This window comes from Barbatula barbatula, assembly GCF_947034865.1.
Source record: "Barbatula barbatula genome assembly, chromosome: 24".
NCBI lineage: Eukaryota > Metazoa > Chordata > Actinopteri > Cypriniformes > Nemacheilidae > Barbatula > Barbatula barbatula.
The window spans coordinates 18,705,312-18,733,189 of record NC_136787.1 but is presented as its reverse complement, the minus strand read 5'-3'; the positions used below and the strand labels follow the sequence as shown (position 1 = coordinate 18,733,189).

The 27,878-nt window shown below is 42.6% G+C and overlaps 2 protein-coding genes across 2 annotated transcripts; one reads left to right on the top strand and one right to left on the bottom strand.

Annotated features, from left to right (window-relative positions):
* On the top strand, positions 1-24,013 carry tcf7l1a (transcription factor 7 like 1a). The gene is made up of 12 exons (XM_079448413.1): positions 1-804; positions 900-972; positions 1,061-1,188; positions 14,643-14,726; positions 20,195-20,330; positions 20,420-20,522; positions 20,669-20,752; positions 21,550-21,693; positions 21,778-21,937; positions 22,769-22,876; positions 23,005-23,056; positions 23,287-24,013. The coding sequence occupies exons 1-12, from the start codon at positions 619-621 to the stop codon at positions 23,742-23,744; spliced, it is 1,716 nt and encodes a 571-aa protein (XP_079304539.1). The 5' UTR covers positions 1-618; the 3' UTR covers positions 23,745-24,013.
* A 1,526-nt stretch (positions 24,014-25,539) lies between these two features.
* casp17 (caspase 17, apoptosis-related cysteine peptidase) lies at positions 25,540-27,813 on the bottom strand. Its single transcript, XM_079448571.1, has 4 exons — positions 27,497-27,813; positions 27,173-27,336; positions 26,912-27,053; positions 25,540-26,825 (listed from the first exon to the last, which is right to left on the bottom strand). The coding sequence occupies exons 1-4, from the start codon at positions 27,714-27,716 to the stop codon at positions 26,533-26,535; spliced, it is 819 nt and encodes a 272-aa protein (XP_079304697.1). The 5' UTR covers positions 27,717-27,813; the 3' UTR covers positions 25,540-26,532.
* Between the last annotated feature and the right edge of the window lie 65 nt (positions 27,814-27,878).

Below are 27,878 nucleotides of genomic sequence, written 5' to 3'. Positions count from 1 at the left end.
GTCGGTTTACATCTCAAACTCCTCCTTCATTCTGACGAGGGTGTTCCTTCCTTCCAGCCCAGAACGCTTCTATCATCCTGGGATACAAATGTTTCTTTATCCGCACTCGCAGTCCATCATCGGAGCTCAATTGTAGAATTATAAAATACGGCGAGAAAGTTTGCTCGCCTGTAATACAATGATGGGATTGACACGCCGTTACGCTTGACACGGAGACATTTCAGCGTGTGGACGAGAAACTCTGAAGTAACAGGACGGACTGAAACTTTTTCTCAACTTTTCGGTGCGCGACTTTCCGTCCCATGCAGGACTAGTAGACGACTCCCAGCACACGAATGGATACCAAATGATGCCCGTGGACTGCTGTTTATGTTTATTTCAGCGTGGTTTAGTAGGAAGAGCGCAGCGCGGGCGCACACACACTCCCGTAGACCCAATCTGATCAACCCACAGGCTTTCCGATCCGATCCGATCATGGGAAAACTGGGAATGCCTCGTTTCTTGTAACGTCGGCGCGGTCACGTTTTTCAGATTTGGGGCTAGTACGGATTACGGCGCCTGCCGAGAGAAGAAAGTTTCCTGCGTTTGTTTTTGAGCCGACTTCGGAGTTTTGCCGACATGCCGCAGTTAAACGGGGGAGGTGGCGACGACCTGGGCGCTAACGATGAACTTATATCCTTCAAAGACGAAGGCGAGCAGGAGGAGAAAATATCCGAGAACGTGTCGTCGGAGAGAGATCTGGACGACGTGAAGTCTTCTCTGGTAAACGAGTCCGAAAACAACAGCAGTTCATCGGACTCAGAGGTAAGTACACAGTTATTTTTGTGGATCGAATGCGTGCGCGCATATTTACGCACGCTGCGAGTCCTAAAATCTGATCGTTTGTTTCCCCATGCAAGCAAACAGACAGGCGTCCCCAACCCAGATTCGACCTAGAAAGTTACGAGAAACAGAGAGAGTACTTTGCGGAAGGTATAAACATCTTTGTTTTCATCCTTACGCTTTGTGTGCGTGCACGGGTGTACTTTATTCACGCACTGTCCTCTTGTTGTTCCCCAAGCTCTGCGGCGACAGCAAGATGGAGGATTTTTCAAGGGACCCCACTACGCTGGCTATCCGTTCATCGTGTTCCCGGATCTCACGAGTCCTTACCTCTCCAACGGGTCTCTGTCTCCCGGCGCACGGACGGTACGTGACATTTCCCTCTTTGCCGCGGCAATCGCCTTTGTGACGTCACATCGCGTTGTATATTTACGGCACTGTAACATGTTGTATCGGGCCGCGCGCGGTACAAAAGTTGCGCCATATTCCCTTCGAGTGGCCTCTCGGGGACCCGCAAGTTCCTTTGTTCGCTCATTGTCGTTTCTTCGCATAATCGAGTCGTGCTATCTCCTTTCCCACGTTTTAAAAACCCACGCATGACGTGCTTCAGAAGTTTACCACAGTTTCCCCCGGTTGCCACTTGTTGAGTCATGCGAGTTCGTGCATTATGGGGCTATTCTGATGCATTGCACAATAAGACATTTACTTAGGCTCGCTCGTGCACAAAAGAAGTCTTTATTTGCAGCCTCCCATGGCACGAAAACGGACCTTTAGCGTTGCAACCCTACAGAGATGCGCGATTAATGTTGTAGTATCATAACTGGAGGCAAGACCAGGCAGATAGTATTCATCCTGCTTTTTTTTTGCTGTCAGGAATGTGGCTTTACTCCCTTTGTTGTTGTTGTGAGATACAATGGTGCCATTTCAGTTATTTGAATTATTCATGTTCTGTGCGATGGCTTGCATCATATAAACTTCTGAGCTAGGTAGTTGTGTAGATTGTTGAAAGCTCTAATAAGACCCATTCAGTCCTGGCCCATCAGTGACACTGGATTTCAATTAGAGAGCTGTTAAGGGACTATTGTTATCATTAGTTACCGCTTGACGGCCCTATCGGAGGTCTCCACTGGATGCCCATTATCTTAATAACATCTTCACCTAGGGGGGCAGTTTGGCTACCTGAGCAGCAAGCCCCCACAGAGGCGAGTGTGAATCGCAACCAAATTGCTGCATGTGTTTGCTTTTCTCAATCTAGCTTCAAGAAGGCCGTATTCGCCTGCTGCTCTGTAAAGCCACCGTGACAATGTCAGCGTAAATGCTGAGGCATGCAAACATCGGCTAACATGTCACTGTAGAAAAATTCCTGCGGCGATACAATTTTTCATTGTGGTGCTAACTTGGTGGGAATGCATGAATCTGTAGGCCATGCACATGGATATTAGATGCGGTATTAGATTTGCTTGTTTGCAGCACAATGGCTTTTTTTCTACTCGCATTATACACAAGACGGTTGCTGTCGCATGAGTGGTTTGAGTGAGGGAAACAGGTTACCTTTAACAGAGGTAACAAAGACGGTCTGTGATCCAAATAGATAAGATGCATAATAACATCTGACTTCTGGCCCGCTTCTGTATGTGTGTGAGTGTGTGTTTGTTAGCCCGAAGGCAACTGATTAAACCATCTCTTCCTCGCTGTGTAGTTGTTGAGGACAAAAGTTTGTGAAGCGCCACTCAGTCTATGAGGGGGAAAAAACACGTAATGTTACTGAACTGAAGCAGAAAATTGTTTACGGTAACCGTTGGCACTGGATTTCGAACATAAACACAAGCTGTTATGCGACGATTTACCAAGGACCGTTATTTTCTCTCCGCTTTTTTGTTTTGTTTTGGTTTGTACTGTGGAAAAAACAAAGGGCTTTTCTTGTGAACGTTTAGCGTCGCTGTTGTAGAGGTCCTTTATATTTTTGTTTATAAGCAAAAGTTTTACTGAGTGAATGGGCTTAACGTGGTTTGCTTTAACCTCAGGTTAATAGCTGCTGAAGAAGTATATTATCCCCCACAATGTATTTTTTTGGAAATGTTAATGCAGCGCTTTCGTCGCATGCAATCTCCATATCAGTTGGCACCATAGCTCTTTGTTTGCTCATTATCACTTCCTAATTTAATAACATTTCCTTAATTGATTCAATTATTTTCTAACAAGAGCAAACAGCAGGGTAAAAGTCCATCGGTTTTGTCTGAGGGTTAGTCAATACGTTGTTGCTAGCTCTGTAAAACTAATCGTATTTGATTTTCTGTCTCAGGCCTCATGGTGAGACAGTAATGCTTTGTCTAAAGTCGGTCTGCGTGTATGCTAACATCTGTATGATGTTAACTTTTTTTTGCTAGCTTTATTACATCTATTTTAAACAACTTCTCCTAGCTTAGCGCGGTAGCGCACGTGAGGCTGACTTAGCAAAAGGTGGCCCAGGTGTTTGAAAATGCAGAAACGTTTCAACAAATCTGTGTAACGGCTCGCTAAAGGAAACACTTCACCTGGGGTCGTGCCATGCGGATCCAAGATATTAACCGAACTTAAGTGCTCTTATCGGACAAAGTCCCGCTAGCCAGCGAGCGGAAAGCCCTCGATGGCGTAGCTGTTTTCTAAGAGCACGTTGACTCTTGACTGACGTCCTCTCTGAATCTCTTCCTCTCTGTCTTTTAAACTATCTCCTCTACGATGGTATTTTAAGACCTGCGAGACAATATAAAGTAAACAAGGGAATTGTCCTGAGTACGAGAGGGCCTCTTTTTACATAAACAAACAGTGCTCGGGAGAGCGGCCCTGTCAACAGCCCAATCCTTTTCCACACACTCAGCACTCAGGTGGGGGTGGACGGAGAGAGAAACCAGGCACCCCCACCACGTCCCACCTCCCGTCTTCAGCTACAGAGGGGACATTGTCCAGGTCTTTAAGTTAAGGCAACATTCCTGTAGTGCAGGACAGTTCAGGAAATCTCTGTACGAATGTTTGCAGAAATGACAGAATAAACACAGTCATACTGTTTTAACTGAGTTAATGTGTTGTGGGGATGTTTTCTTCTTTCTGTAAGTATAAACTAAACAAACCCAAATTAATCTAGAAAGGCTTTTTTGTGTTTTCCCCAAAGTGTTTTTTTTTTACGTTGAAGAAATCTTCACTCTGAATGCATTGACTTGTTTGGAGGCCAGGAATTACACAAGACGTAAACCAGTTTTCTTTAAACTGTACTAATGTTTCATGAGGTAATGATGCGGCGATAGTTTTAAAACGTCAGTGGCTCTAGTGACTTCATTGTTTGTTGAGATTCAAACCAGAAGTTTCTTAAGACAAAAAAAGCTTTCCAAACATTAGGTTTTCCACACCATTTCTAGACATCATCAGATGTTCCTCTTTAAAGAAGAGTAGTTTAGGCTTATATGTATGTGTACAGAGGGTGAACCACAGGGGTTGAAGAAACGCTACAGGAAGTAGATGAAGGAATGCAGGGAGCTGTTCTCAAGGTCGGAGTTGTATCACAGATTTCTTTCCTGTTGATCATATCACGTCCTGCACCGGCCGCATGGAATCATTCAGAATTTTTTGCGATGGCTTTATCTCATGTTGGCCAATTATCTTTGTATGAACTTGTGTTTACAGTACGGTGTAGATAACAGAGTGCCGTGGCTGCGCCTGTGGTTTTAATCGTTTTTTGTTTTTGTTGTAATGAAGCCGAACCGTAACTGCATGTCACAAAGCATGCATGCATGCATTATCTTGTGTCATTGCAAAATAATGCTCTCAGGTTGTGTTTACAGTTTTTATGTAGAGTTATTGGGCACTTTGAATACTTTGGTGCAGTTGTTTGGAATATTCTTTAGTCCGTTTTTGCTTATGGTGTTTGTTTATCATTTAAACCTTTAATACTGTTTTAAAGGTGACTCATATTTTACGTTTACATTTAGGCACAGTTGATGGTCTAGGGCGGGACCACCTGTTTGTCAACCAATGGCAGAAGGAGAGAACTTTACGAATTTTGATGTACATCCCACAATGTTCAAGTTTGTCTATGATGGATTTAAACGCATGTCGGAAATTCTGGGCAGTCGTAAAGTTTCTAAGACAAATCTGGAATGTGAAAAAGCAGCATGAATGCAATTATTATAATCTTTTTTGGAGCATGTTCTCCGTCGTGAGCACCGGGATTATTTTCTCTGTGGCCTTGCTGAAGTTTCTGTGTTGGTTTTCAGAGTGTGTGAGAGTGCGTTCGAGCCTCTGACCTCATTCTCCATTGATAAGATTGTGCCGGCAGTGGTCAGCGCTCATCAAAACCCACTTCACGTTGGGTTGCGCGCCCCGTGCCGAATTTCCTCCCCTCCCCCCTCCCTTCAGTAAACGGCAAGCTCTCGCTCGCAGCCGCGCACTGACTTCATGCATCACTCCATGCTAATAAAACTTGATTGTGTCGGGGATAAAGTTTAAGGGGGTGGGGGGGGGGGGCTTCAGGCTTCATCAGTCTGGTATTTTTAACAGCTGTTTTCAGTTATTACCTTGCAGTCAGAGCTTCCTGGGGCCCCGTGGGAGGGGGGGAAGCAGGGTTCGAGGGGGGAGTTAGGGGTGAAGCGTTATGGGGATTTTTTCTGAGAAAGTGGGCAATTCGCCAGGAGCGTGTTTGTGAGAGCTTGGCAAGTGAACGCGGCGATAGCACGTTATCTCATCGCAACCCTTGTGACCGCCAATTCAGAAAAAGCTGAAGGAGATCTGAAATGAGCATGATCAGGATTTTCTCGTAGGTTGAGATGTGCTTGTTGTTAATTCCTCACGGTGATTGTTTCTTGCGATATTGTGATTTCTGAGAAGTGGGCCGACGGAGGATGGGCATCTCGGAAGTATAATCTGCAGTTGTGAGGATTTCGGATCAATGACCGCATGGCTACTTTTAAAACTCGATAAGTATTATAAAAAAATAAGTTACCGTCGGAGCCGATAGCCTTGCGGTTAAGTGCTCCGACATGTGGCGCTGTTGCGCTCCGGGCGTCCCGAGTTCGAGTCCCGGCTCGAGGTCCTTTCCCGATCCCACCCACTCTCTCTCGCCCACTTCAATTCCTGTCCTCTCTACAAAAAACTGTCCAAATAAAGGCTTAAACGCCCCAAAATAAGTTATAAAAAATAAAAACAAGTTATAAATTCAATGTCAGCAAAACAATGAGCAAGACTTAAAATATCCGTCTAAACGCTGCAGGGCGTCGCTGGCATTAGTGCTGCTGACTATATGGGTTATTGTGACGCGTCCGCCGTAAGCTTCTGCCTGCTTTGTCGGCGTTGAAGGCCTTTCTCTGTTTCAGGGAGTCATCGGTGGACGAGCTCTTTGTGGGCCGGGGTTCGGGGGTGGGCAGGCAGCCCCGATTCTCGTGTGAAATGAGGACTGTTCAATAGTGACTCTTGGCCGAGGTGGCAGGGAGTGTATGGGCGCTTTTATGAATAGAAGTCTTTCACTTGTTCAGTATGGCTCTGAAAAGCTGAACAAAAGCCTAGAGGGTGGCGACCGAGAGCTACACGGTAGATCCACAAAACACTCCACTACGCGCCGGCGAAGCCGTAATCCCTGAGACATCAGCAATTGCAAAGGCCGAATTCAAGCAATGTCACGCAGAGAAAGTCGACGGTTGACAAATGCGTCCGAGACGTTTAGAGTCAGATTTGGCATTCGTTTGACAAAGGCTTACGGTTGTCAAAATGCTGGATTTGTTGTTCGTCTGGGAATCGTATTCGGGATGTTTGGCAGTGTGGGTTCATGCGTGGTGACTAAATGTTAATTATTTGGGTGATAAAATGTAACCGTTTAAGAATCTTTCGTAGTTAAACTGATCGGCGGCTAACTAATCTGACATTTTGTGTAAAACACTAGTTGAAAATGTCTATTGAACAGTTGTACACTGATGTTGTGTTCTATGGTTTGACAGTGAGATACATCTTCGCATTGTTTCAGTCGGGGTAAGAGGTCAAGGTTCACAGCCTGTTGACGTGACTCACAGTTGAGCGGGCACCAGAGTTCCAGCAGGGGGGTCGTCGTTGCGCTCCAGGGCTGACAGTTGATTCCCCCTCCCCGTCCGAACTCTCCATTAGGATGTGCTCTGTGCTGTCAGACCCCACATTGCCTCCCCTGCCTCGCACACACACACACCCCGGCGCTCACTTCCTCTTAAAACGACGCTCCATCGTGCGATGATTAATTAGAAAAGAACAAAACAAAAAATCGCGCTCCAGTTCTTTTGGCTCCAGACATTCATTGGCCGCCCTAGTCTAGCACGTTAAGATTGGTGGAGTGGAAGTGACATAACCGCTGGCACAAAAGAGCGACCGTGTGATTGGTGGAAACTCCATATTGTGTGGAATTGGGGGGTCCTGCAGACAGAGGTAGACCTGACCACAAGGTTGAGAGCAGCTCCATTGTCACATGATGTGTTCCCATTGGGCCGCAATCTTTTGTGCGTGTATGCATGTGTTTTGTTTGTACGTGAGAGTGTATGTCTTATCCAGCTGGGTCTTGTCTGTCAGGGCATGGGCCACCCCTCCCTTCGCACAGCTGCAGTTTGGACCCAGAGGCGCAGTTGAGGGCTTGTGAGACCCCCAGAGGTTTACTCTTTTCTCCAGATGAGTACCTTATTGTAATGGATTGAACAGGCAAGGTTTTTATCTGCAGATTTTCTTAAAAACCTTTTTTTTAAAGTAACATTTCTTAAAGGGATAGTTCACCCCAAAATGAAAATTCATTCACCATGATCTCAAATTCAAACCTATGACTTCCTTGCGCAGATCAATTTTGAAGCATGCTGGTAACATCGGCCCCTATTGACTTCAATCCTATGTACACAAAACCAATGAGACATTTCTCAAAATATCTTCTTTTAGCTTTGTACAATGTGCTGGGCTTTAATGGACTAGTTTTGATGCACTTATGTATTTTGTTGCCTATGTTGTTATAATTGCTTCCAATGTTTCCTCATCTGTAAGTCGCTTTGGATAAAAGTTTCTGCTAAATGACTAAATGTAAATGTGTTCCATAGAAGAAATGAAATTTTAGTTTAGAATGACACAAGGGTGAATAAACAATGCAAAAACATTGCCGACGTTGTCATCAACCAGAACCCATACTCAAATTGGAGCATTTTCATAAATGCGCAAAAGGTTGTCACCTTTCCAATAGTTTTGCCCCCTACGTCGTCGTAAACCAAAACTCGCTCCGTTTTCGTTGACGTTTAGCTGTGAACCGACGCTCGTTTACAACAATGTTCGTGTTTTTAATTTGTGACCCAGGCGCCAGTTAGCACGTTGTTTAGATTTGATACTTTCGTCTGCAATTGTAAACAGTTCTTAGCACCGCATCTCGCCGTCTCTGAAATACTCCCACAGTTTGTCGCGGCCAATGTGGATTGTGCTCGCCCACCCCACCTCCCCGGCCCCCCTACAGCTCCTAGACCCAACCTCGTGAAAACCTCACAAACACGCCGTGTGTACTTTTGAGCCCGTTACAGCTGCGAGCAGTGAAATCTGGATTGCGTTAGCCCATGCACAGTGATTTATAAATTGTTTCTCAGGCTATAAATTCCCACTATAATTGCGCTCCAGTCCCCCTTCCACTCTCTGCACACTCTTTCTATCTGTCTCTTTTTTCGTCTTTCACTCCCTCACCTCCTGCTGTTCCAAACGCGCGTGCACGCTCGCACACGTGCACGCTCGCACACGGTCCGGCACTAATTGTTTGCAGGAGGAACTGGTTTGACAAGGCAGAAAGTTTTCGAAATTAGGCAGGGCAGAGTGCTATCGCTTGCTATTGCAAGTCTTTTGTCGTTAGTATGTTGTGTCACCGCACCCCCCCAACCACCAGACAGCCATTGCCCAATAAGAACCATTTGTAAATAGTCTAAAGACTTATGATAACCCTAATACGTCCGCATAAAGCTGCGCTATTTTCTCTCCTACATTTAAATGCGTTGAATGCGATTTCCTCTGTGAAATGGAGTTCACTCCCACAGGTCCCTTGCCGTAGAAGCGAGTTTATATTTCGCAGCCCAAAGGTTAAAAAAATCGGGTTGTTTGTTTGCTCTTGGAGCTAGGTTTGTCTTAACAAAGAAAGAGCGCAAAAATTGCAGTCGCATTTTAACTGGATGTCACGATGTCTTGTTTTTTGGGCTTTTGACGCCGGTTGGACTTGTTGTGTTTAGGAGGGGTGAAGTTTGAGTAAGTGTGTGTGTGTGTGTGTGCTGGCAGGGGGGGTTCTAGACCGAGAACACAATAAGGTCTTTGTCTTCATTATGAACGCAGAATTTGAGAAAAGGATAAAGGTTCAAACTGTTTCTTATTTCACGTTATCTATCTTTAGGACCAACGCAGCCCTGTCGAAATGTAATTGCCATACATTAATAATATACACTAGTCTGTTTGCTATGAATCATGTAGCATGTATTGCAGTAGTATTACTTGTGTTATTATTGTTGGATAAATTGGATTATAGAACATAATTACTAAAAGTTGCTTCAGGTTTAAGGCAGGGCTTTCTTAAGCCTGTTGGGTGCTTGTGGGTTAACAAGCCCATGCTGTTAGTCGTAAACCTGGGTATAACTTGGTCTAGCCTAGCGTTGTAACCAGATACCAAAATGCTGGGACGGCGTAAATTACTTGTAATTGACTTTAAGGAGGGCGGCTGCGTTTCGCTTTCGCAAGGAAACAGAACTCCAGCAGACATCTCATTACTTTCTCGTGGTCGTAATTACGCATTCGTTTTATTTGACCTACTGTTTTCTTGCGCCACAGTAACTCTTTTATTCCTCAAACAATGCTGACTAGCATCTGTGTGTGCTTTTCTTTCCAAAACACATGCATCAAAATGCACGTTTGAGGAATTATTTCATGTGTTTGCTCCATTTTTTATTTATTTGACTTTAGCTTTCAGTGTTTTTCTCCATTGGGAAACTAGGCGTCTCCTAAAGGTGGTTCTTTTTCTTCTGCAACCTTTCTCTTCGGACGCCTGTTGAATGCAAACTTTGCCATCTCTCTTGCCCTCCCGAAACGGGACGCATTGCCATGGAAACCCCTGGTCTCTGGATGGCTGACCTCTGAACCAGTTCTTTAAGTAGGCAGTAAATGGAGGGAGTAGAGTTATCAGTGAGGTCACAATAGTATCCATGGGAACTCGGAGAGTAACTGTCAGTCATGTGTTGTTCCAAGCCCGGTTCTGTGGGGATGAAAAGAGGCACTTTAAACACAGCTAATGTACGCAGGTCAGCCAGTAGCGGTGACTAGAGAAAACATCTATAAATACATGCTCTTACATTAGGATGATTTGTTGAAAACGTGACATTTTTTGGTAGCTTAGAGCTGCAATCTGTAGCCTTTCGTTTAAAATAAACAAAAATCTGTTATTTAGAAATTCTACAAAATGTCTTTTGAGCTGTCAGGTATACATTTCCAGGACATGGAACATCATTATGTATCAGTATGTATGGCAACCTGCAGTTTTATACCCCAGACAGAGGTGGCGATAGAGAGACAAACATTTCGAATTGTAGTTATAAAGACAATCTTCTTAAACAGTCTTAGAGATGCACCAATATTTAATAGTCTGATACCAGTAATGATTTTATTATGGCCGATAACCATTATGATGACTGGTATTATTTCAGTTCAACTGGGATTTTTGTTATTCAATGGGGTCGTGTTAGGCTGACATACCCGAAAGGAAAAGAGCGTCTTCTGATTTATCGGAGCTTAAAGTTGAAAAAACTTTCTCAGAACTCCCGGCAAATTATTTTCTAATTAGCACTGAGGGTGTTGTTTCACCAGGAATGGTTTACTTAACTATCAGAAAAGGCCAAGAGCACTAAAACAAACAATAGGCCTGAATGCCACCCTGGAGTGAGGGAGGGCCGTAACCTGCCGGGCCTCTTGTGTTTTTCTCACCTTTCGCAGAGAAAAGAGCAGCCAGAGGTGTCACTGGCATAAATCAATGAGCACAGGTGATGTCAGAGCCCTGGGCCGCAGCAGGAGCCGTGCATGTGATCCAGAAGCTTTTGTCTGGTTTAACTTTTCTACAGTAATGCCGAGATGGTAATAGATTCCGCAGAGCGTGTGTGTGGGACGGGCAGAAACTTGGTGGAGAAATGTAGGCCGTCCCTAGGATGATTGACATGACCTACGTGACACCGTCTTAAGACTTATTTATTTTTCTCTTTTCTATGAAAGTCCTGCTGTTAAGGAGAAGCTCTTCACTTGAGGTATGGCGTTTTAAATCTCTGGTATTCAAAACTTAAGTTGCTGCGACGTATATTCGGTTAAATTGGGTTAAGAAGCGTCGTCTGGTGTATGTTTTGACAGGGGGCTTGAATTCTTCAACTATGTGACTGCCGTGATGGAGACATTTGTGAAGTTTTACATTGTCATAATCCTGTGAAAGATACCTGTTATATGTAGCGTAGAAAGCTTTCAAAGGGATAATTCATCCCAAAATAATGTAATTTCTGTCATCGTTTATTCACCCTCGTGCCATTTTTATTCTGCAGAATACAAAAGAAAATGTTTTGAAGAAGGTTGGTAACCAAACATCATGGGTGCCCATTAACTCGTATAGACACAAAACCATAAAGGCATTTCTCAAAAATAGTATTTACAGGTTTTGAAGGACATGAGGCGGATCCACTACGATGGGTACATTTTCGAAATATTAGGGTTAGGTATCCGATGTTCGGATCCGATTCCCATTCACAAGCTCTCGATTTGAGTCAATGATTATAGATTTTATACAAATCCTAAAAAAAGATCAGTAAGCATCAGATAACAATGGTGAATTAAAAAAGGACATATCCATGGAAATTAAGATCAACAAACCTGTATATTAAACCTTAGTTTTTTTGGGGTACACTTGGGCATATTGAAACCGAGCAGTCACATATCTTGATCAAACAGGGTCAGGCTGTTTTACATTTATGATATAACAAACTAAATTAGCTGTAAAGAGAGGCTGCGATCATATGTGATATCCATCCGTTATAACAATAAAAGTGACATCTAGTGGAAAGTAGTAGCAATAACATTCACGTTAATTAATGTTCAGTGTTTGCGGAAAAACGCGGCTTTTGAGAATCGATATCGAATCGACCGCATTAAAGAAACCGATTAATAGATTTTCCGATTATTTATTTTGACCAGCCCTACAAAATATAGAATTTAAACATTTAATACTTTTCTTCTAGTTTTCCTTGAGGTACGAACATGTTTTTCTTGTCGTTTATATTGATATGTAAGACATTTGTGAAGTTTGACATGTGCGTTTCATAGGACTCAAACCTGTTCTTATTCCTTGTCAACCACAAAGTCAATGTTGCACATTGCAAAGCATCTGCTCCTGGAATGATGTCTTCCACATACAAATCCCCAAACCACTAGACAGTTTATTTTGGCTGATCTCTCTTTGTGTCTCTGGAAAAGCAGGGCACAGGTCCCTGCAGTCCGGTTGTGTGTGTGTTTGTAAGGCAGAGATTGTATTTCAAGATAGTATGCGAAGTTTGTCTGTCAGGTGGCATAATGATGGTTACGTGAGGAAGGTGGATTGTATTCTTTCAGTCATCCATCCAGTTTACCGCAGCGGTGAATACCAGAAGCTCTACGAGGCCTCCGTGGAAAAAGAAATGTTTTGTGGGTGGTTCTTCTCTTAAAGGGATAGTTCACCCAAAAATATCATTATAAACCTGTAAAACTTCACAATGTGTGTTCTGCTGAAGGAATAATGTCATAAAGGTTTAAAAGAAGTCACAGACGCCGCCCTTGAAGCACGGCACAGATTTGAAGCCGTTCTCTTTGGCTTCCTGGCCAGATATTATCACCGTCAGAATTAGATGCTGAACTCTTGCGCCTGTCTTTTATCAACTGTATTATGAACAATGAAGGCAGAAGGTGAAAGTGAACCTCACAAACAATCATCCTGCCAGCTGTAAGGAAACTGTACCAGCCACTGCTCATGAACTTCTTTTGTTTTCCAAACCAGCAACCATAAAACACACACACACACCGGACCGTAATGTCTTTTCCATTTTTAGACCACGCTTTTAGCCAGACTTCCTCACAGCAATTCTGCTTGTGATGAACGATGTTTTTAAGAAAGAAGCATGACATTATTAACCCCTAATGTGCCATAACAACCTTTTTGTTTGTGATGAGATCTTGTGGTTTTGATTATAGCTGGAGGTTTATACAGCGTATATGTGTGTGTATATATATATATATATATGTGTGTGTGTGTGTATATATATATATATATATATATATATAATATTTTTAAATATATATATATATACACACACACACACACACACACACACACACACACACATACATACATACATACAGCCGAAGATTACATTAAGAGATCATTCCAGAGTTTCTAGTATTGTGGCCATTCCAGTTCAGTGTTTGTTGAATGTGATCAAAATCAAACAAAGTCATCCAACAGCAAAGTGAACGACTGACATTATGATGCGACACTGAGAAAAATATTACTGTTGTATAGATTAAAAGGAAAATTAACTTATTTCTTTGCCGTATTTGAGGTGTGAGAAAGAAGAATATATATGAGTTTGTGCGGATAATAATGCACTGGAAGTCTTCAGATAAAATCGTCAGACAAATGCATGTAAATGTGTATTTGACTGGACTTGACATTACATTTGTCAGATAACTCCTCATGTGATGTACCATAAATATTGTTTGAGAAATAGTTCTTGGAGTTCATACATTTTAAAGCAGATGTCTCCTCGGCCCCTAAAGACTCGCAGGAACATCTGATATGCTTTGACTTCACGCAAACCAGACGACCAGGAAACTTCAACTCCATGCGGCGGCGAAAAACTCAATTTTATAAATTGCTGCTGAAAATCGAGCGCGAGAGGCCCAGAAAAGCTGCGAGGTGACAAACTGACATGTGCGCACTGACCTATAAGGGTCTGTACATTAAACAACCCCCTCTGTCTCTATAGACGTCTATTCTTGCACTGCTGTCTGTGGCTCCTCCCTGTCCCGCCTTTTATTCCACATCACTCTTATCCTCACAACGGCACTTTCTGCATTCTCTCATTGATTTATAGAGAAAGGACATAGAGGGAGATCTCTGTTGTGTTCCATAAATTCTGCACGGCTCTGACTTTCTCCGTCTTTCTCCTCTCCCGGTGCATTATGGGACTTCCCAGCTGTTCCCTCGTGCTCGCATACTATCCATCCAGCTGGGCTTTTACTATGCTGGGTCTTGCAGTCTAAATCACGTTTAACTTCCACATCTCGCCCGGTCCCCTGGGCCCGAATTCTCCCGTCTCCCAAACTGCCTCGGTTAAGGCTCACAGGTGTTAAACAGGACTCTGCGTACAGCTCGCAGCTTTCAAATGAATTAAGACAAAGAACAGCTGGACTGGTGGAATTTGTGTTTAGGAGCTGAGGCACAAAGGCAAAGAAAATAGTGATAGTTCATCCAAAGTTACCATGTGGCTCTGCTGTGGAACACAAAAGAAGATATTTTGAGAAATGTCTCAGTGGTTTTGTTTTCATACAGTGGAAGTCAATGGGGTTACCAGCGTTCTTCAAAATATCTTCTTTTTGTGTTCTAAAGAAGAGAGTCATGAAGGTTTGGAATGACACGAGGGTGAATTAATGGTGAAATGATCTTTAAATAATCAATATAAATATGAATTAATAACAAAACTGTTTGTTTTTTTATGCAATGCTGGGCTCTCTTTTGATGCTTTGGGTGGTTCTTGACTCCTATTCTCTTTCCTTCACAGTATCTACCAATGAAATGGCCTCTGCTTGACGTTCCTGGGACAGCGGCCCTCAAAGACTCCAGATCACCCACACCAGGGCACTTAGTAAGTTCACAACAAAAGCAAAACACTTGAGCTCTTAATTCATATGCGTCTTTATTTAAGCATTCTGGAAGGTCAAGATTTGATCTTAAACCAAATTTATGATTGCAGTGGTTTGTTTAAATTGGTAGTGTCAAGCACTGTGACTGACAGGAAACACAACTCAGCCCGGTGGTTTGCCCACACAAGCACGACTAGCTTTTAGCTGAAACCCGGCTTAGATTGAGGGCTTAAGGTTGTCGCTCTTAGTGTCAACAATCGACAGACTTTTTCACGCCACTCTACCCCCTTAGGGCACTCATGTGACCCAACTTTTGACCTGCTGCACCCTTTCCAGACACCATGGCGGAGAACCTCAGGAATGCTCGCTCCAAATGGTAGCTAATCCATTCCGGAGGCCCTTTTTTTACCCCTCCAAACAATCAAACGACCTGCGCCATGGTGAAAAAGTCATCACTGGCACTCTGTCTGTTTTCGTTTTCAAAATACACTAGCGTTTTCAAGTGTTATCCAAACGCTGCCTATCCACACTGAAACGTCTGAAAACGCTGACATCCATGTACTGCGCGTAAGTAAATCTTAAGATGCATCAGCATGTGTCATTTCTGTCAGGGGTTTATTTACTTTCTGCCTTATTATGTCGTGGCAATGTGGAGCAAAGACACAGTTTTGAGGTAACTTTTAGATAGTTGCTGTGGGTAACACTATAAAGACTATAAAGCTGCAAAAGCGAAAGTGAAACTTCACTCACGGTCCGCTGCCAAACAATTACATATTCTGTCTCCTAAAATACTAAAGTATGCATGAACTGACATTAATGCTTTCAAATAGGAGGCGGCCGAAACAACTGCATCACATGACGAAAAAGGCGTCATCGTTTTTTTAAACCCCTCCGTTTCCTCATCCACACTTCAACGGTTTCAAATGTGTCCACTTTCAAGTGCGTTTTCGAAAAGCTCCTCGTTGATTAAAATGCCGTCTCAGTGTGGACGAAATGCCAAAATAAAGAAAGAATTATGCGTTTTCAAATGTAAACACAATAGTGTGAACAAGATGCAGGAAGATTGGAGCGTTTGCCTAAGCTATGCCACTGAGAATCCAATTTAAAGTTTGAGATTACAATAACCGGACATTAAGACTCGAAACACAGGGGCCACAGGATGATATGTTGGAGCGTTGGCCTTTTGTCTTATTTACAAATAAATCATGAGTTTCACAAAGCATCTTATATCATTCTGTTAGTCTCCAGACAGGCAGAAAAACTGCAACGGGGGAATTTCAATTCAATTATACACGAGTTTACAATTGAAGCCTGTATCTGCAGACTTTGCTTTAAAACTCATCCGAAACACTGACCGCTACGGTTCATCATGAAAACAGATATTGCTTCCTCGTTAAATGTCGTTGGGATCAGAGATTTATTTCAGTGATGCAGATTCAGGGAAGAATTATTTGGAGCGGGTAAATCATTTAGGTGACGTGCCCAAGGTCTCATTGTGCTGGGCCGGCTGAAATCGCACCAGGCTGCTGGGCGGGCACGAGTGACCTGTTGAAACCATTTCTGTGGCTGCACAGATTGGGTCCAGAAGGCATGCATGCTAATGGGGTGAGCCAGCACGGTCCGAAAGGCTCAATTATTCAGGATCCGGGGTTGTTTAGCATTCCATTGGCTTCTTTTTGAGAGTGTGTGTATGTGTAATATTGCAGCACTGTGCCCACGTCCTCACATCGCCCTCCACACAATGCATCTGGACCCGGGTCTCATGAATGATACATCAAACCAGAGCAGATGGACAGGTGATGTGTGCGGAATTATGGGAACTTCGGCAATGTCAGCTCTAATGTGATTTGTGATATCTTTAGGGAGTAGCATCTTAGTTTCTAAAAAAAAAACAGGGTTTTTCATTCATAGGATTGCATGACTCCAAACTTTATGTTTTTTATCTATTGAATAATATTATTTTGCAGTAGTTTAACTGAAGGTCCTATTGCCATTTTTTCACGTTTTAAACATTAGCATTAGCACAAACCTCATAGAAAAAGCACTAAAGTTGGTGAAGCACTTGTAGAGTCCTGTATCAGCTCTTAAAGTTGATTATCAAATCCCACCAAGTTTAGGGAGCATGAACATTTGCTGAATTCCCTCTTAACTAGCCACGGTAGCTGTCATTGTATCCCGAGGCCATGCACGTTATGCAGGCAAGAAACATTTATGATAAGCTAATGACTCCATGTTGAACATCTTTATCCACTTAGGTTTTTAATTGAAAGAATGCAGTTGTGGAAGAAGCCCATTGTGCTGTGAACATCAGGGTTTGAGACAGTCGGCGTCTAGCGGGCATTACTCATGAGTCCACCGGCAATTTTGGAATTGTTTTTAATATGTGATTACAATTGGATGCTCGATCTAAATCGCGTGCTAACTAGACATTGACAATTTATGTTTCACAGTGAAGGCATGTTGTTTCCATTGATGGGAAAAGAGATCATGTGATTGTTTCCACTGTTAACAACCATGGCATCCATAGTAAATAATCGGCTTCATAAAAAAAGAAGGCATGTATATAGGAAAAACCAGTATAAAAGTCTTTCTTCTTTTTAGCACAACAGAAGATTATTTTGAGAAATGTCTAAGTGGTTTTGTGTCCATACAAAGGAAGTCAAATGGGGTCCAATGTTGTTTGATTACCAACGCTCTTCAGAATATCATCTTCTGTGTTCCGCAGAAGAAAATCATACAGGTTTGAATCGACACAATTCTGAATATTGAGCAAACAATCCCTTTTAATGGATATTATTAAAATGAATGTAATGAACTTCTCTGAGATTAGCGAACGCTCTAGACTTTAGCTTGCGATTATCGTAAATCGCACCTATTGTTAGTGACGCATGGATCACACTGCTTGTTTTGGCTTGTCCTCCCTTCTCAACTATTTCATTATCCTGCTTATGAATATGTTTTAGCCTCTCATTCTTCCACCGTCAAGGTGGTTCATTGTGTCTTGATCCTTCTTGCTCAAACGTCTGTTTGCTCAGTAACTCAAGTCAGAGATGGAGGAGGTGAAGCCAAAAGGAAAAAAACAGCAGGTCACATTTGCTGCTTGCTTCACGGTGTGCTTGTTTTAGCAGAGCTCCAGATTTAACAGCTCCATGTGGTGGCACCAGAAGTCCTCTTTTGCTTTCCTGGAGCTCGGCTGATACATCATGATGCTTAGACTATGTGACACATGAGACTCTGCGTTTTATACTAATGTTTATAAATGAATTTGAAGTTTGTAGTTGACTGTTTTGACTGAATGTTGAACGAAGGGCCATCTATGTACATATGTACATGAGAACGCTGGAGTCAGAGGTACTTAAGCGTGATACAAAAGGTGGAACTGTGTTTACACAATGACTCACTTTTTCTGTTTGGGGAGGCGTTTTGTCAGCTGTTTTTGACTGTCATACTGGTCAGGCATCTCACAAAAGTAGATTTAGGAGATTTATCAAGTTTCACCCGTGATGAACTGCCTGACTTGTTTAAACAAAAAAACGATCTGTCTTAAAACAGCCTGTTGACAGACAAGCATGCACTGCCATCTAAAGGTGAATTCCTACGTTCTAGAACGGTTTGCTAAGACTGTGCCATTGTTGATGTGAAGTTTTTGTTTTGCTCCGATACTTCCAAATGTTTATAGCTCACCATGCTGTAGTCAGACCTGCTGGGAGTTTTTCTCCCTTTCCATCAAATTTAAGAGATGTGGCAACAAACAGGAGGATGCGTCCCAGCTATGGATATAGATGCATGGAGTTGGGCCCTATCTAGGTTGTTTGACGGGTGGAGACCGGGTCTGGCGGCAGTGTGCTCTTTGGGTGTCTGTGACGGAGGCGAAACGGCCGATGTGTTGACGCAGCAGGGATTCTTGGCAGGAGAGAGAACGAGATAGGGAGACGAGAGTTCCATTTGCACTGAACTTGCAGTTCATTACCTTTTTGTCTTTTTACCGTTTGCTTTTTTCCACGATCCCTCTGAAAGTCCTCCTGGGTTGCCGGGAGTCTAAGGTTCGGTTTGTGTCTGCAGATGGAATTCAAAATTATGCACAGACAGACAGTCAGACAGATAGACAGCCAGAGAAGGCACACAGGGATCTGGAAGTGTTTGGACTGTGGGAAACGCGAGCCAGCCGTGACTCAATGCGGTCCTTGTTCACGTTCACAGAACGCTGGATGGAGCAGAGGTCAAACCCACTGCCTACGTTGTGGTGGGGGGAAGGTTAGCGCGGAGGAAACAAGACTGCATTCTCCGCTCTCGCTCCCTTGTGACGTCCTGAGCCAACAAGTACCCCATTGAATCCACGGCTCACCACCTTGCATAGGCTTATGTACACTTCACAGCTTCTGATATTATTTTAGTGGTACTGCTATATTTATGTAGTTTGTTCTGGACTTGCGGTTGTAAATTATATGATAATGTATGTTGGTTGTTTTTGGACAGATCTTTATGGAAGTTTGTGGGTACCAAAATGTGGAATATTTGTTTAAGGTTGGTTTTAGTTCAAAAGGAATTGAATGTGTATCAGTTTTCTTTTTAAATGGATAGTTCATCCTAAAAAATAACAATTCTGTCATAATTGATTAACCCTTATTACACGGCTCGTTGGAATGCTTGATTCTGATTGGCCAGTCGCGACATTTGCAGGTTCGTTATTTTAACAACATCTCAAATCGAATAACACACGGTAACCCGAATGCAGTAAATCTGACAGTTTTTTGACAAAAATATATAAATATGACCTTTAATAACATATATGACATCATATTTACAAATGATAACACCCAATTGCCTGTTTTTGACATCTGAACGTTGTTTCTTTCCTTAAAACCGAATGTAAACGGCTATTCCTTGCAGAAGGTCTGCTATTGGTAAAAATGATAAAATATTTCTAATTCCCATTCCTTGTCCTGTTTCTTCTCATTTCCCAAGTAGCCGTGTAATAAGCGGGATAATGTACAAGCAGCTGGCTGTTATTCTGCTATAACAACGGGCTTCCTGTACATTTTCCCTTACTTATGTCAGTTTTAAACTTGCTTTTTGTGCCTAACCCCCTAATATGGTTCGATACAACAGGTGATGTCTAAAATAAAAACCCAAAGGTTTTATAAGCATGTTGCTGCCACCTCTTTTCATGTGCCCGCCCACCTTATGTTATTCATGGCAAATGGCAGCTGGCATCGTGAACTGCCGCTACCTGTCTTGTTGCTTTAGGTGTGAATTCTTTCGCCCTCCACGCAGCTGGTCAAATGCCTGTGTAAACTGGTGTTTATTTAGCTTTGGGAGAACTAGGGAAAAGTAAACGCTGCAGCCCAGACCCATTGTTCTTTAACCCCACGGCGCCGCAAGTAATGAGGTCTAATGGCTATTTTTCATCTCTGTGGTTGTTTAAACATGCACGCTAATCTCACCCAACACTTTCTCATTCTGTTTTTAGTCTAACAAGGTGCCGGTGGTTCAACACCCTCATCACGTCCACCCGCTCACGCCTCTGATCACCTACAGCAATGAACACTTCTCTCCCGGGACACCCCCGTCTCACCTATCGCCGGATATTCTCGACCCAAAGACAGGTCAGCACCACTATCCGTCTTTGCTGTCACATTTCCGTTATGTTTTGAGTTTTTTTGGGGGTGAATTAACATGAATCTTGTCTCTTCAGGTATACCAAGGACCCCTCACCCATCAGAGCTTTCTCCGTATTACCCTCTATCTCCCGGGGCAGTTGGGCAGATCCCTCACCCTCTAGGATGGCTGGTCCCTCAGTAAGCTATAACATCATTGCTTGACCATGTCACGGAGTTTGTAGCTATTTTTAAAAGATCACCTTTACACCGAAACACTATCTGTTTTTCTTTGATTTTACTGTTTTAGTGTCGTGCTGCTAAAAATGTATTATCTTTGTTTGCAGGCAAAGCCAGCACATGTACTCCATCCCTCCCGGGGGCTTCAGGCATCCCTACCCCGCGCTGGCCATGAACCCCTCCATGTCTAGGTATGCGACAGGCTTTGCTTTCTTCACCAACATGTAGACTTAAAGTTAAAGCCACGGCTATTATTAGATATGAGGCGCAGACAGCGTGACTCCCAGTCTAAAATGCACAGGGGAGTTGAGAAGACAGGAAACCGCTGATATCTTTTTAGGTTTGAAAGGAAAGCTTTTTGTAGTGCGCTTTAATTTGGTTCGTTTCGCTCTTGAAACCAAAGCTCGATACGTAATGCTTACGCAAAGATGTTGCATGTGACTTGTGAGGAAATTAAAATATCACATTTTGTGAAATGTTAAACTAAATGATCACGTACAGCACAGAAAATCTTTCACATGTTTTTACATTACTGCTCCTTCTCTTTGTCTGTAACAAGATGGAGTTCTTTTTCTGCTTGACTTTATTTTGTGACACTGGGAAGTGCTGGAGTCCAGTGGAAATATGCGTTTAACAAGAGTGATCAAATCCCTGTTTGGAACACAGTTTTTTTCTTCTTCGTCCGTTTAAAAGACAATGGCGCTATTGTATTAGCTCTTATGTGTTTGGAAGCCGTGAGTGCAGAATTTTCCAGATGCTGTTGCTTGCTTGTCGCTCCTGGTGTGAGCTTTTACTTAATTTAATGTTGAAACAAGACTAAATTAGACATGATATGAGATTATCGTATATACTTTAAATCAGTCTGCTAGTTTATATATACCAAAGTTTATAGACATGTACCATGGTAATATCATGGTAAATCTATGTAGCAATCAGTAAGTACCATGCTTGTCTTATTTTAAAATGCTAATCATGTGTCTCCCTCTAGTCTGGTATCCAGTCGTTTCTCTCCTCACATGGTGCCTCATCCATCTCACAGCCTGCACCAGACGGGCATCCCTCATCCTGCCATTGTGTCTCCTGCCATCAAACAGGAGCCCGGTGGCGACCATGCCAGCAACCCGACACACGGGTGAGTCTCTCTTCATTCACTCTCTCCTGCGTCACTTCCCTGCTTTACTCCAGCCGTCCTAAAATCTGTCTTGTCACATTACAGGAAAGCCTCAGTGCCTGCGAAGAAAGAGGAGGAGAGGAAACCTCACATCAAGAAACCTCTCAACGCCTTCATGTTATATATGAAGGAGATGAGGGCCAAAGTGGTCGCTGAATGCACCCTGAAAGAAAGCGCCGCGATAAACCAGATCCTGGGCAGAAGGGTAAGACCTTACTTCTCCATTACAGAGAGAGTTTAGATGGAGGAACAAAGAGGGGGTGCATTAGTGTAGTTCACATTTTCTCGTCGTAATGGATGGAGTAATAGAAGGGAGAAGCATAAGATGGGAATAATAAGGACATTTCTTCTGTGTTATGCGGAAGCCCCTTTTCTAACTTTTAAGAAGTATTCTTGTGCTGTTTCTACAAAATTAGAAATGCGAATGCCGGCTAACTTTAATAAACATATATTGAATAAAGAATATTTATGTTGGATAATATATTAGATCCCTTTAAATTCACATGAAGTTTTATTATTAATAAGCTGAAAGAAATGCTCTAATAACAAGCAAACAAAACTGTTACTTGACTCTCCAATATTTTGAATTAAGACTGCGATACTAAGTTCAACCTCTAGATGTCAATGTCCCGTACGTTTTCTTTAAATGCGAAAAGGTTACATGACTTATCAAAAGGTATTTATTTGATACAATTATTATACAATAAAAAATATCTAGATCAATATTAATATAAGTTAAATTAAATCTAAATAGGTATATTATTAGCCACCAGCCAGATAGGTAAACAAACGCAGACCGGAAGTTGTCTTCCGTCCAGGTGCGTGCGTGCGTGCGTCCGATTAAACAGTCTATAGTTGTGGTGTGTTAAAAAACTTTAACTTTATAGTTAGGATCCAGCTTTTACCACAAAACATCACAGAATTATTAAATATGAACCAAATGCAGTAGGAGAAGACCTAACTAATCACTGAAGTGAAATATTTTTACACAGAAATGCATTATAGTTTGAATGACACTTGTGTTTTTCTTTCGCAGTGGCATTCGCTTTCACGCGAGGAACAGGCTAAGTACTACGAGTTGGCCAGGAAAGAACGGCAGCTGCACTCTCAGCTTTATCCCGGCTGGTCTGCGCGGGACAACTACGTAAGTGAACCCAGAATTCAGCCCGAACATGCAATCGCATGAGCTTCGGCTTCCTATGTTTTTGGCGGCACGAGGGGTATCGCTTAATCAAACGCATCTAATTTGTTCCAAATCATGTTTCTCTGCAGGGAAAGAGGAAGAAGAGGAAAAGAGAAAATAAACCTGACTCCGCACCAGAGAGTACGTGTCACGGGCCATCTGTATTTCTCTCGCTTTCCCATTTCTGCTTCTTGTGTGTTTTCCCAGCATTCCTGTGGTTCGATCACTCAATTTGCAGATCATGTTCGATTTGTTTTATGTTGTCAGTACGAGCTGGATTACAAACATTTTAGCTTTTGCATGTCAGTTTGTTAAATTGCGAATAGATCCGGAGTGAATTGCTAGTTTAACAAGTTCTTTTCTTATGACAGATTTCTCGCCCCAACCCAAGATGCAGTGCATGCCGTACCTGCAGTCAGAGAAAATGTGTGACAGCCCTACCTCCTCTCACGGCAGCATGCTGGATTCGCCCGCCACGCCCTCTGCCGCCCTGGCGTCTCCGGCGGCCCCTGCCGCCACTCACTCGGAGCAGGCTCAGCCTCTCTCTCTCACCACCAAACCCGAGGGACGAGCGCACCACCCGCACTTCCCCCTGCAAGGGAGAGCCTCGGGTTCCAGTTCCTCCGCCTCCACCCCTTCTCCTTCCTCTCATCCCAGCATCTCTCTCCACGGCCAGTCGGCAGCCCTCCTCTCTCGCCCCATCCCCTTCTCCACCCTGCCCCCGTCCCTGCTCTCCCCATCCTCACCTTTCCACCAGGCAGCTCTACATTCCCATCATGCCATGCTGCAGACACAACCTCTCTCCCTGGTCACCAAACCAGTGGAGTGAATGGAAAACCAATGTCAAGAAGAAACTTTTTACAGCTGTATATTGCCTTTTTTACCTTTTTATAGATATTAGACCAGGTTTTTACGCTAGAATGAAAAGGAATAATTATTGGTCAATATTTGACCACCCCTCTATTTTGCTTCGTCTCTTTGAAACAAAAATGTATTTTTTGTAAATTGCCTTACGGTTGCCTTTTCCGACGTGATTCTCCAATGTTGCTACTTGTATAAAAGACATATGTATAAAGGTTTCTTTTCCTTTTTTTTTTTTTAAAGACAAACTCGACAAAATGCAATTTGTAGTTTAAGTTCAATTCAATCTAACGGTAGTTAGGAGTTTGATTTTCATTACTTCTTTCTTTTTTTGTCATTTCTTTTGGTATCACCTCGCCCTGTTCCTAACCCCGTGTGTGTGACTCTCCTAAGACTCCATAGCTAATAAACCTCAAGTTATTTCTAAAGGCTCTCTTGTGTTTTTGGGGGGTTGAAGACTCCGCATGTGATCGCTTACTGAACGACACCACGAATACTCCAAGCAGACCCAGTATCAGAGGATCCAACAGTGTTCATTCATCCCATCGAAAGTCATGCCGTGCCAGCTATATAAAGCTCATGGTTTTACAGGAACTAAATGATATAAACATTGTTTTACAATCGTAAATGGGGCGTCGAAAGACTTGTTTTGATATCTCTGGTTAATTCTGTCAGTTTTGTCGTTAGTTTATAACGTTTTGGTCTTTGATAGTTTTGATAGTTCAGCGGAAAGATGGGCAAACTCATTTTGTTTACAAACACCCCCCCCCCAACGCAACATGTAAAATCCCTGTATAGGAATATTTACAAACGATTACATCACAATTATGCGTGTTTTGACGTAATGCCATTGTTTGTAATGAAGAGGCTTGAAAAGTGTCCTCTGATATCTCATTATCAATTACCAAAAGCCATGGTTGCTGTCTCTTGGATGCCAATAGCTGCCAGCGAGAAAGGGTCTCGATGAGGAGAGAAAGTGACCCAAACGGACACCTTAAACATATGAGCCCTACAGACAGATTATAGTTAGTCGCAAACTTACATTTCTACGTTGTCTAAGGTGTCTCAGAGGACCGAGTTGAAAAATAAATGTGCTAAAATGGTTCCTTGCAGCGTAGAAGAATCTTTAAGTCTAAGGAACCATTTCTATAGTCTGTTGTAGTGTGTCTAGTTTTGCTCATTTACTCTCAGGGAAACTGCTTGAAGGCCCAAAGCAACAGACGTGTCATGATGAGATGACCGGGACAGTCCATTTGAGGTCTTGTGGTGTGCAAAAATGACACGTTCCAGACTGAAACACTATCTTAAAGGAACAATGAAGATGCTTGGAATGGATTTGAGGAGCATTGAGAAAAGAAAAGTATTTAACAAAGCTGTGTGATGTGTTGTGTAATAAAACCACAGATTGCCAACAGCGTGCTTGATTTTATGTTGTGAGAATAATCACGTAAACCTTAAAATGATTGTGGCAGATATAAGTTGATGTGCTTTGATACACTTAAAAAGAATAAATGAAAAGAAGAGTTGGATTAAAACTGTACATTTGCTTTTGCAGAACTGTAAATGGTGTCAAACGTGTTGCCAGGAACATCACAATTCTCTGAGTTAACGAAGGTACAGAGATGCATGTGTTTGCGCTACGACGCTGCCCTCTAGTGGTAAAGTATTGAATGTAGTATAGCGTCCTTCAGAAGAGTTAACGAAGATTTGCCAGGAGATGGCGACGTTGTATACAATTTTGACAAATTGGTTCAAAGAAATGTAAACGTTGTTATGCTTTTATTATTCAGAAACAACGCAGTCCATCTGGAGACACGCCCTGTCCAATATGGCGGCGACATTGACACCCAATTCAGAGGTCAATGCGGTTATCTCCACTTGATTTCGCCGGTAGATAGTATTTTTCTTCAAAGGTCACTGATAATCTCAGTTCATTTTATTTTAGTCTGTAGGAATATTGGTTAATGTTCGAGAGTTTGTGTCTGGAACACGTTTGTGGGCAACAGGACAAAGAGCGTTAAAGAACCCTCGAAATGTTAAAATTGAGTCAACAAGACAACGCTCAGAAATGGGTTATTTCTGTAAGACAAAAAAATAGTGTAGTCCTATAAATAATCAAATGGGCATCATATGATTTACAGGTTGTGTGCGCTGGAAAACATGTGTGAACTTGCTGTCAGCTGCACCTTGATTTACACACTTCACCTCCCTCATCAGCTTCCAAAAGTCCAGACTGTGTAATATCCTGTTCACACCTTAAAGTAAATACAACAAATAGCCTGACTGTACCTTTTGCTGATTCACACACAGCTGTGTTTTGAAAACATGTAATAATGTATTTACGTTATTTATCAGTGTACATATTTTCTATAATCAGTAGTTCCAAACACGAAAATAAATTGAGACTTATACTGATTCATGATTATATTATTAATGTTATTTAATTGGTCCGGGGTTTTTTGATCATACAAATGATCACGTTGATGAAAACATAAATCACGACTAAAAAATATTTATTAAAAAACATTGCAAATATTGCAAAAAATTTAAATGCCAGTGAAGCACAATTGTGGTGCAGGTCACGTCCTGCAACTTTTCCATAAAGTCCCCTGTTCTTTTACCTTCATGTTTTAGATAAATAACTTAGATAACATAACATCTCTTAACATATCTGATAAGAAAATTCTCGCTAAAAATTGTTTTTGTTACATCAGTCACTATCATGTCCTCTAAAGCTGATGATGTTCTGTGTCCTTTCAGGCTCGGTCACAAGTTCTGGCTGTAAAGGTCAAGCTCGCATCCTCTGTTGCTCTCGTGCTGCTGCTGTCCACGAATGGAAAAACCTCTCTGGTGAAGCGGGTCACAAAGCATGTCATCTGCTTTTTACCGCCCAACTCTTTTCCTCTCGCTTGGAAGTTGTAAGCCACCTGATGGTTCAGTCGAGTCATAAGTCGCGTGATCTCCAGATCTGAACCTCTTTCCTTTTCCAGCAAGTCACAGAAGGTCTGAATGAACACCGAGCCCAGAAGATGCATGAACGCAGCGTAACCTACAAAGATGTGTCCGTCATTCAGAAACATTGTGTTGCTACTGTGTCCCCATAATCTATTTGGTTTAAATAACTTGTTTACTGACCTGGAGGTGTGGCGTACATAACTGCAGTGTCAATAGGAATGGAAAACAGCTCGGACAGGCTCTCCTCTTCCTCTGGGGATGAAGAATCTGTCTCCACTCCATCTGTCTCTACACCTCCATCCAACGCATGTCCTCGACAAGCCTGCACAGTGAAAATGTACTATCATTGAAAGACATCTCCAACAGGACATTCCTCAGATTACGTTGAAGGAATTCGAACATGTTATGTTAGTCGTCTAGGGTTTTGATGGAAAATTGTACCTGAATGAGGAAGAGTTTGTTCTTGCCCTTCATGGACGGACCTCCAAAGTAGCTGTAGATCTGGGCCAGTTTCACAGGACCCCCATCAGTCCCAAACACAACACCCTCCTCGCCGTGGCTAGATATGATGCCTATAAAACAGTCTCTGACGGTCTCCTCGCTCTCTGATGATATCACAGAAAATTTGTTAAAAAGTATCAAATACTAAAAGTCAATCCATATAAAGATTACGATTGAAAGAAATACAAAGTGCAAAAAAGAACATTACAGATGTTTGTTATTAGAGTAAACATGTGTAAATGTATAACGGGGTGTAAATATTACCTGTTTTAAAAGCTTCATAGATCTCATTTGCCTCGAGGTCCATCGTCACGACCACAGAGAAATCAAGTTTGGTGAGAACTTTGTGGAGTCTTCGAGTGTCTTTCTTTGCGCCTCTCCGCCGGATCAGATCCACATCCGGATAGAAGTTTTCCACAGACACTATTAATGCCCGGTTTCTCACACTCTCTTTTGCTGCCAAAGGATATCTAAAGACAGACATTTTTTGTCCTGGTCCAACATTAAATGCAGTCACGACTCAAGAGAGAGACCTGTCTCTGCCTCATGTTATGATGAGCCTCAAGGTGATTTGCATGTCTATCAGGTTCATGCCATATTTGGGGAATTTCCTGTCTGGGAAATACGTGTGTCATGTGATTTAGGA

Excerpts from the sequence above, each read along its gene's own strand:
- casp17 (XM_079448571.1), bottom strand. The coding sequence starts at position 27,716 with ATGTCTGTCTTTAGATATCCTTTGGCAGCAAAAGAGAGTGTGAGAAAC. Across the intron at positions 27,054-27,172 it reads ACAAACTCTTCCTCATTCAG|GCTTGTCGAGGACATGCGTT; the intron begins GTACAATTTTCC and ends TTCACTGTGCAG. Across the intron at positions 26,826-26,911 it reads TATGTACGCCACACCTCCAG|GTTACGCTGCGTTCATGCAT; the intron begins GTCAGTAAACAA and ends ACATCTTTGTAG.
- tcf7l1a (XM_079448413.1), top strand. The coding sequence starts at position 619 with ATGCCGCAGTTAAACGGGGGAGGTGGCGACGACCTGGGCGCTAACGAT. Across the intron at positions 20,523-20,668 it reads CTAGGATGGCTGGTCCCTCA|GCAAAGCCAGCACATGTACT; the intron begins GTAAGCTATAAC and ends CTTTGTTTGCAG. Across the intron at positions 22,877-23,004 it reads GGTCTGCGCGGGACAACTAC|GGAAAGAGGAAGAAGAGGAA; the intron begins GTAAGTGAACCC and ends GTTTCTCTGCAG.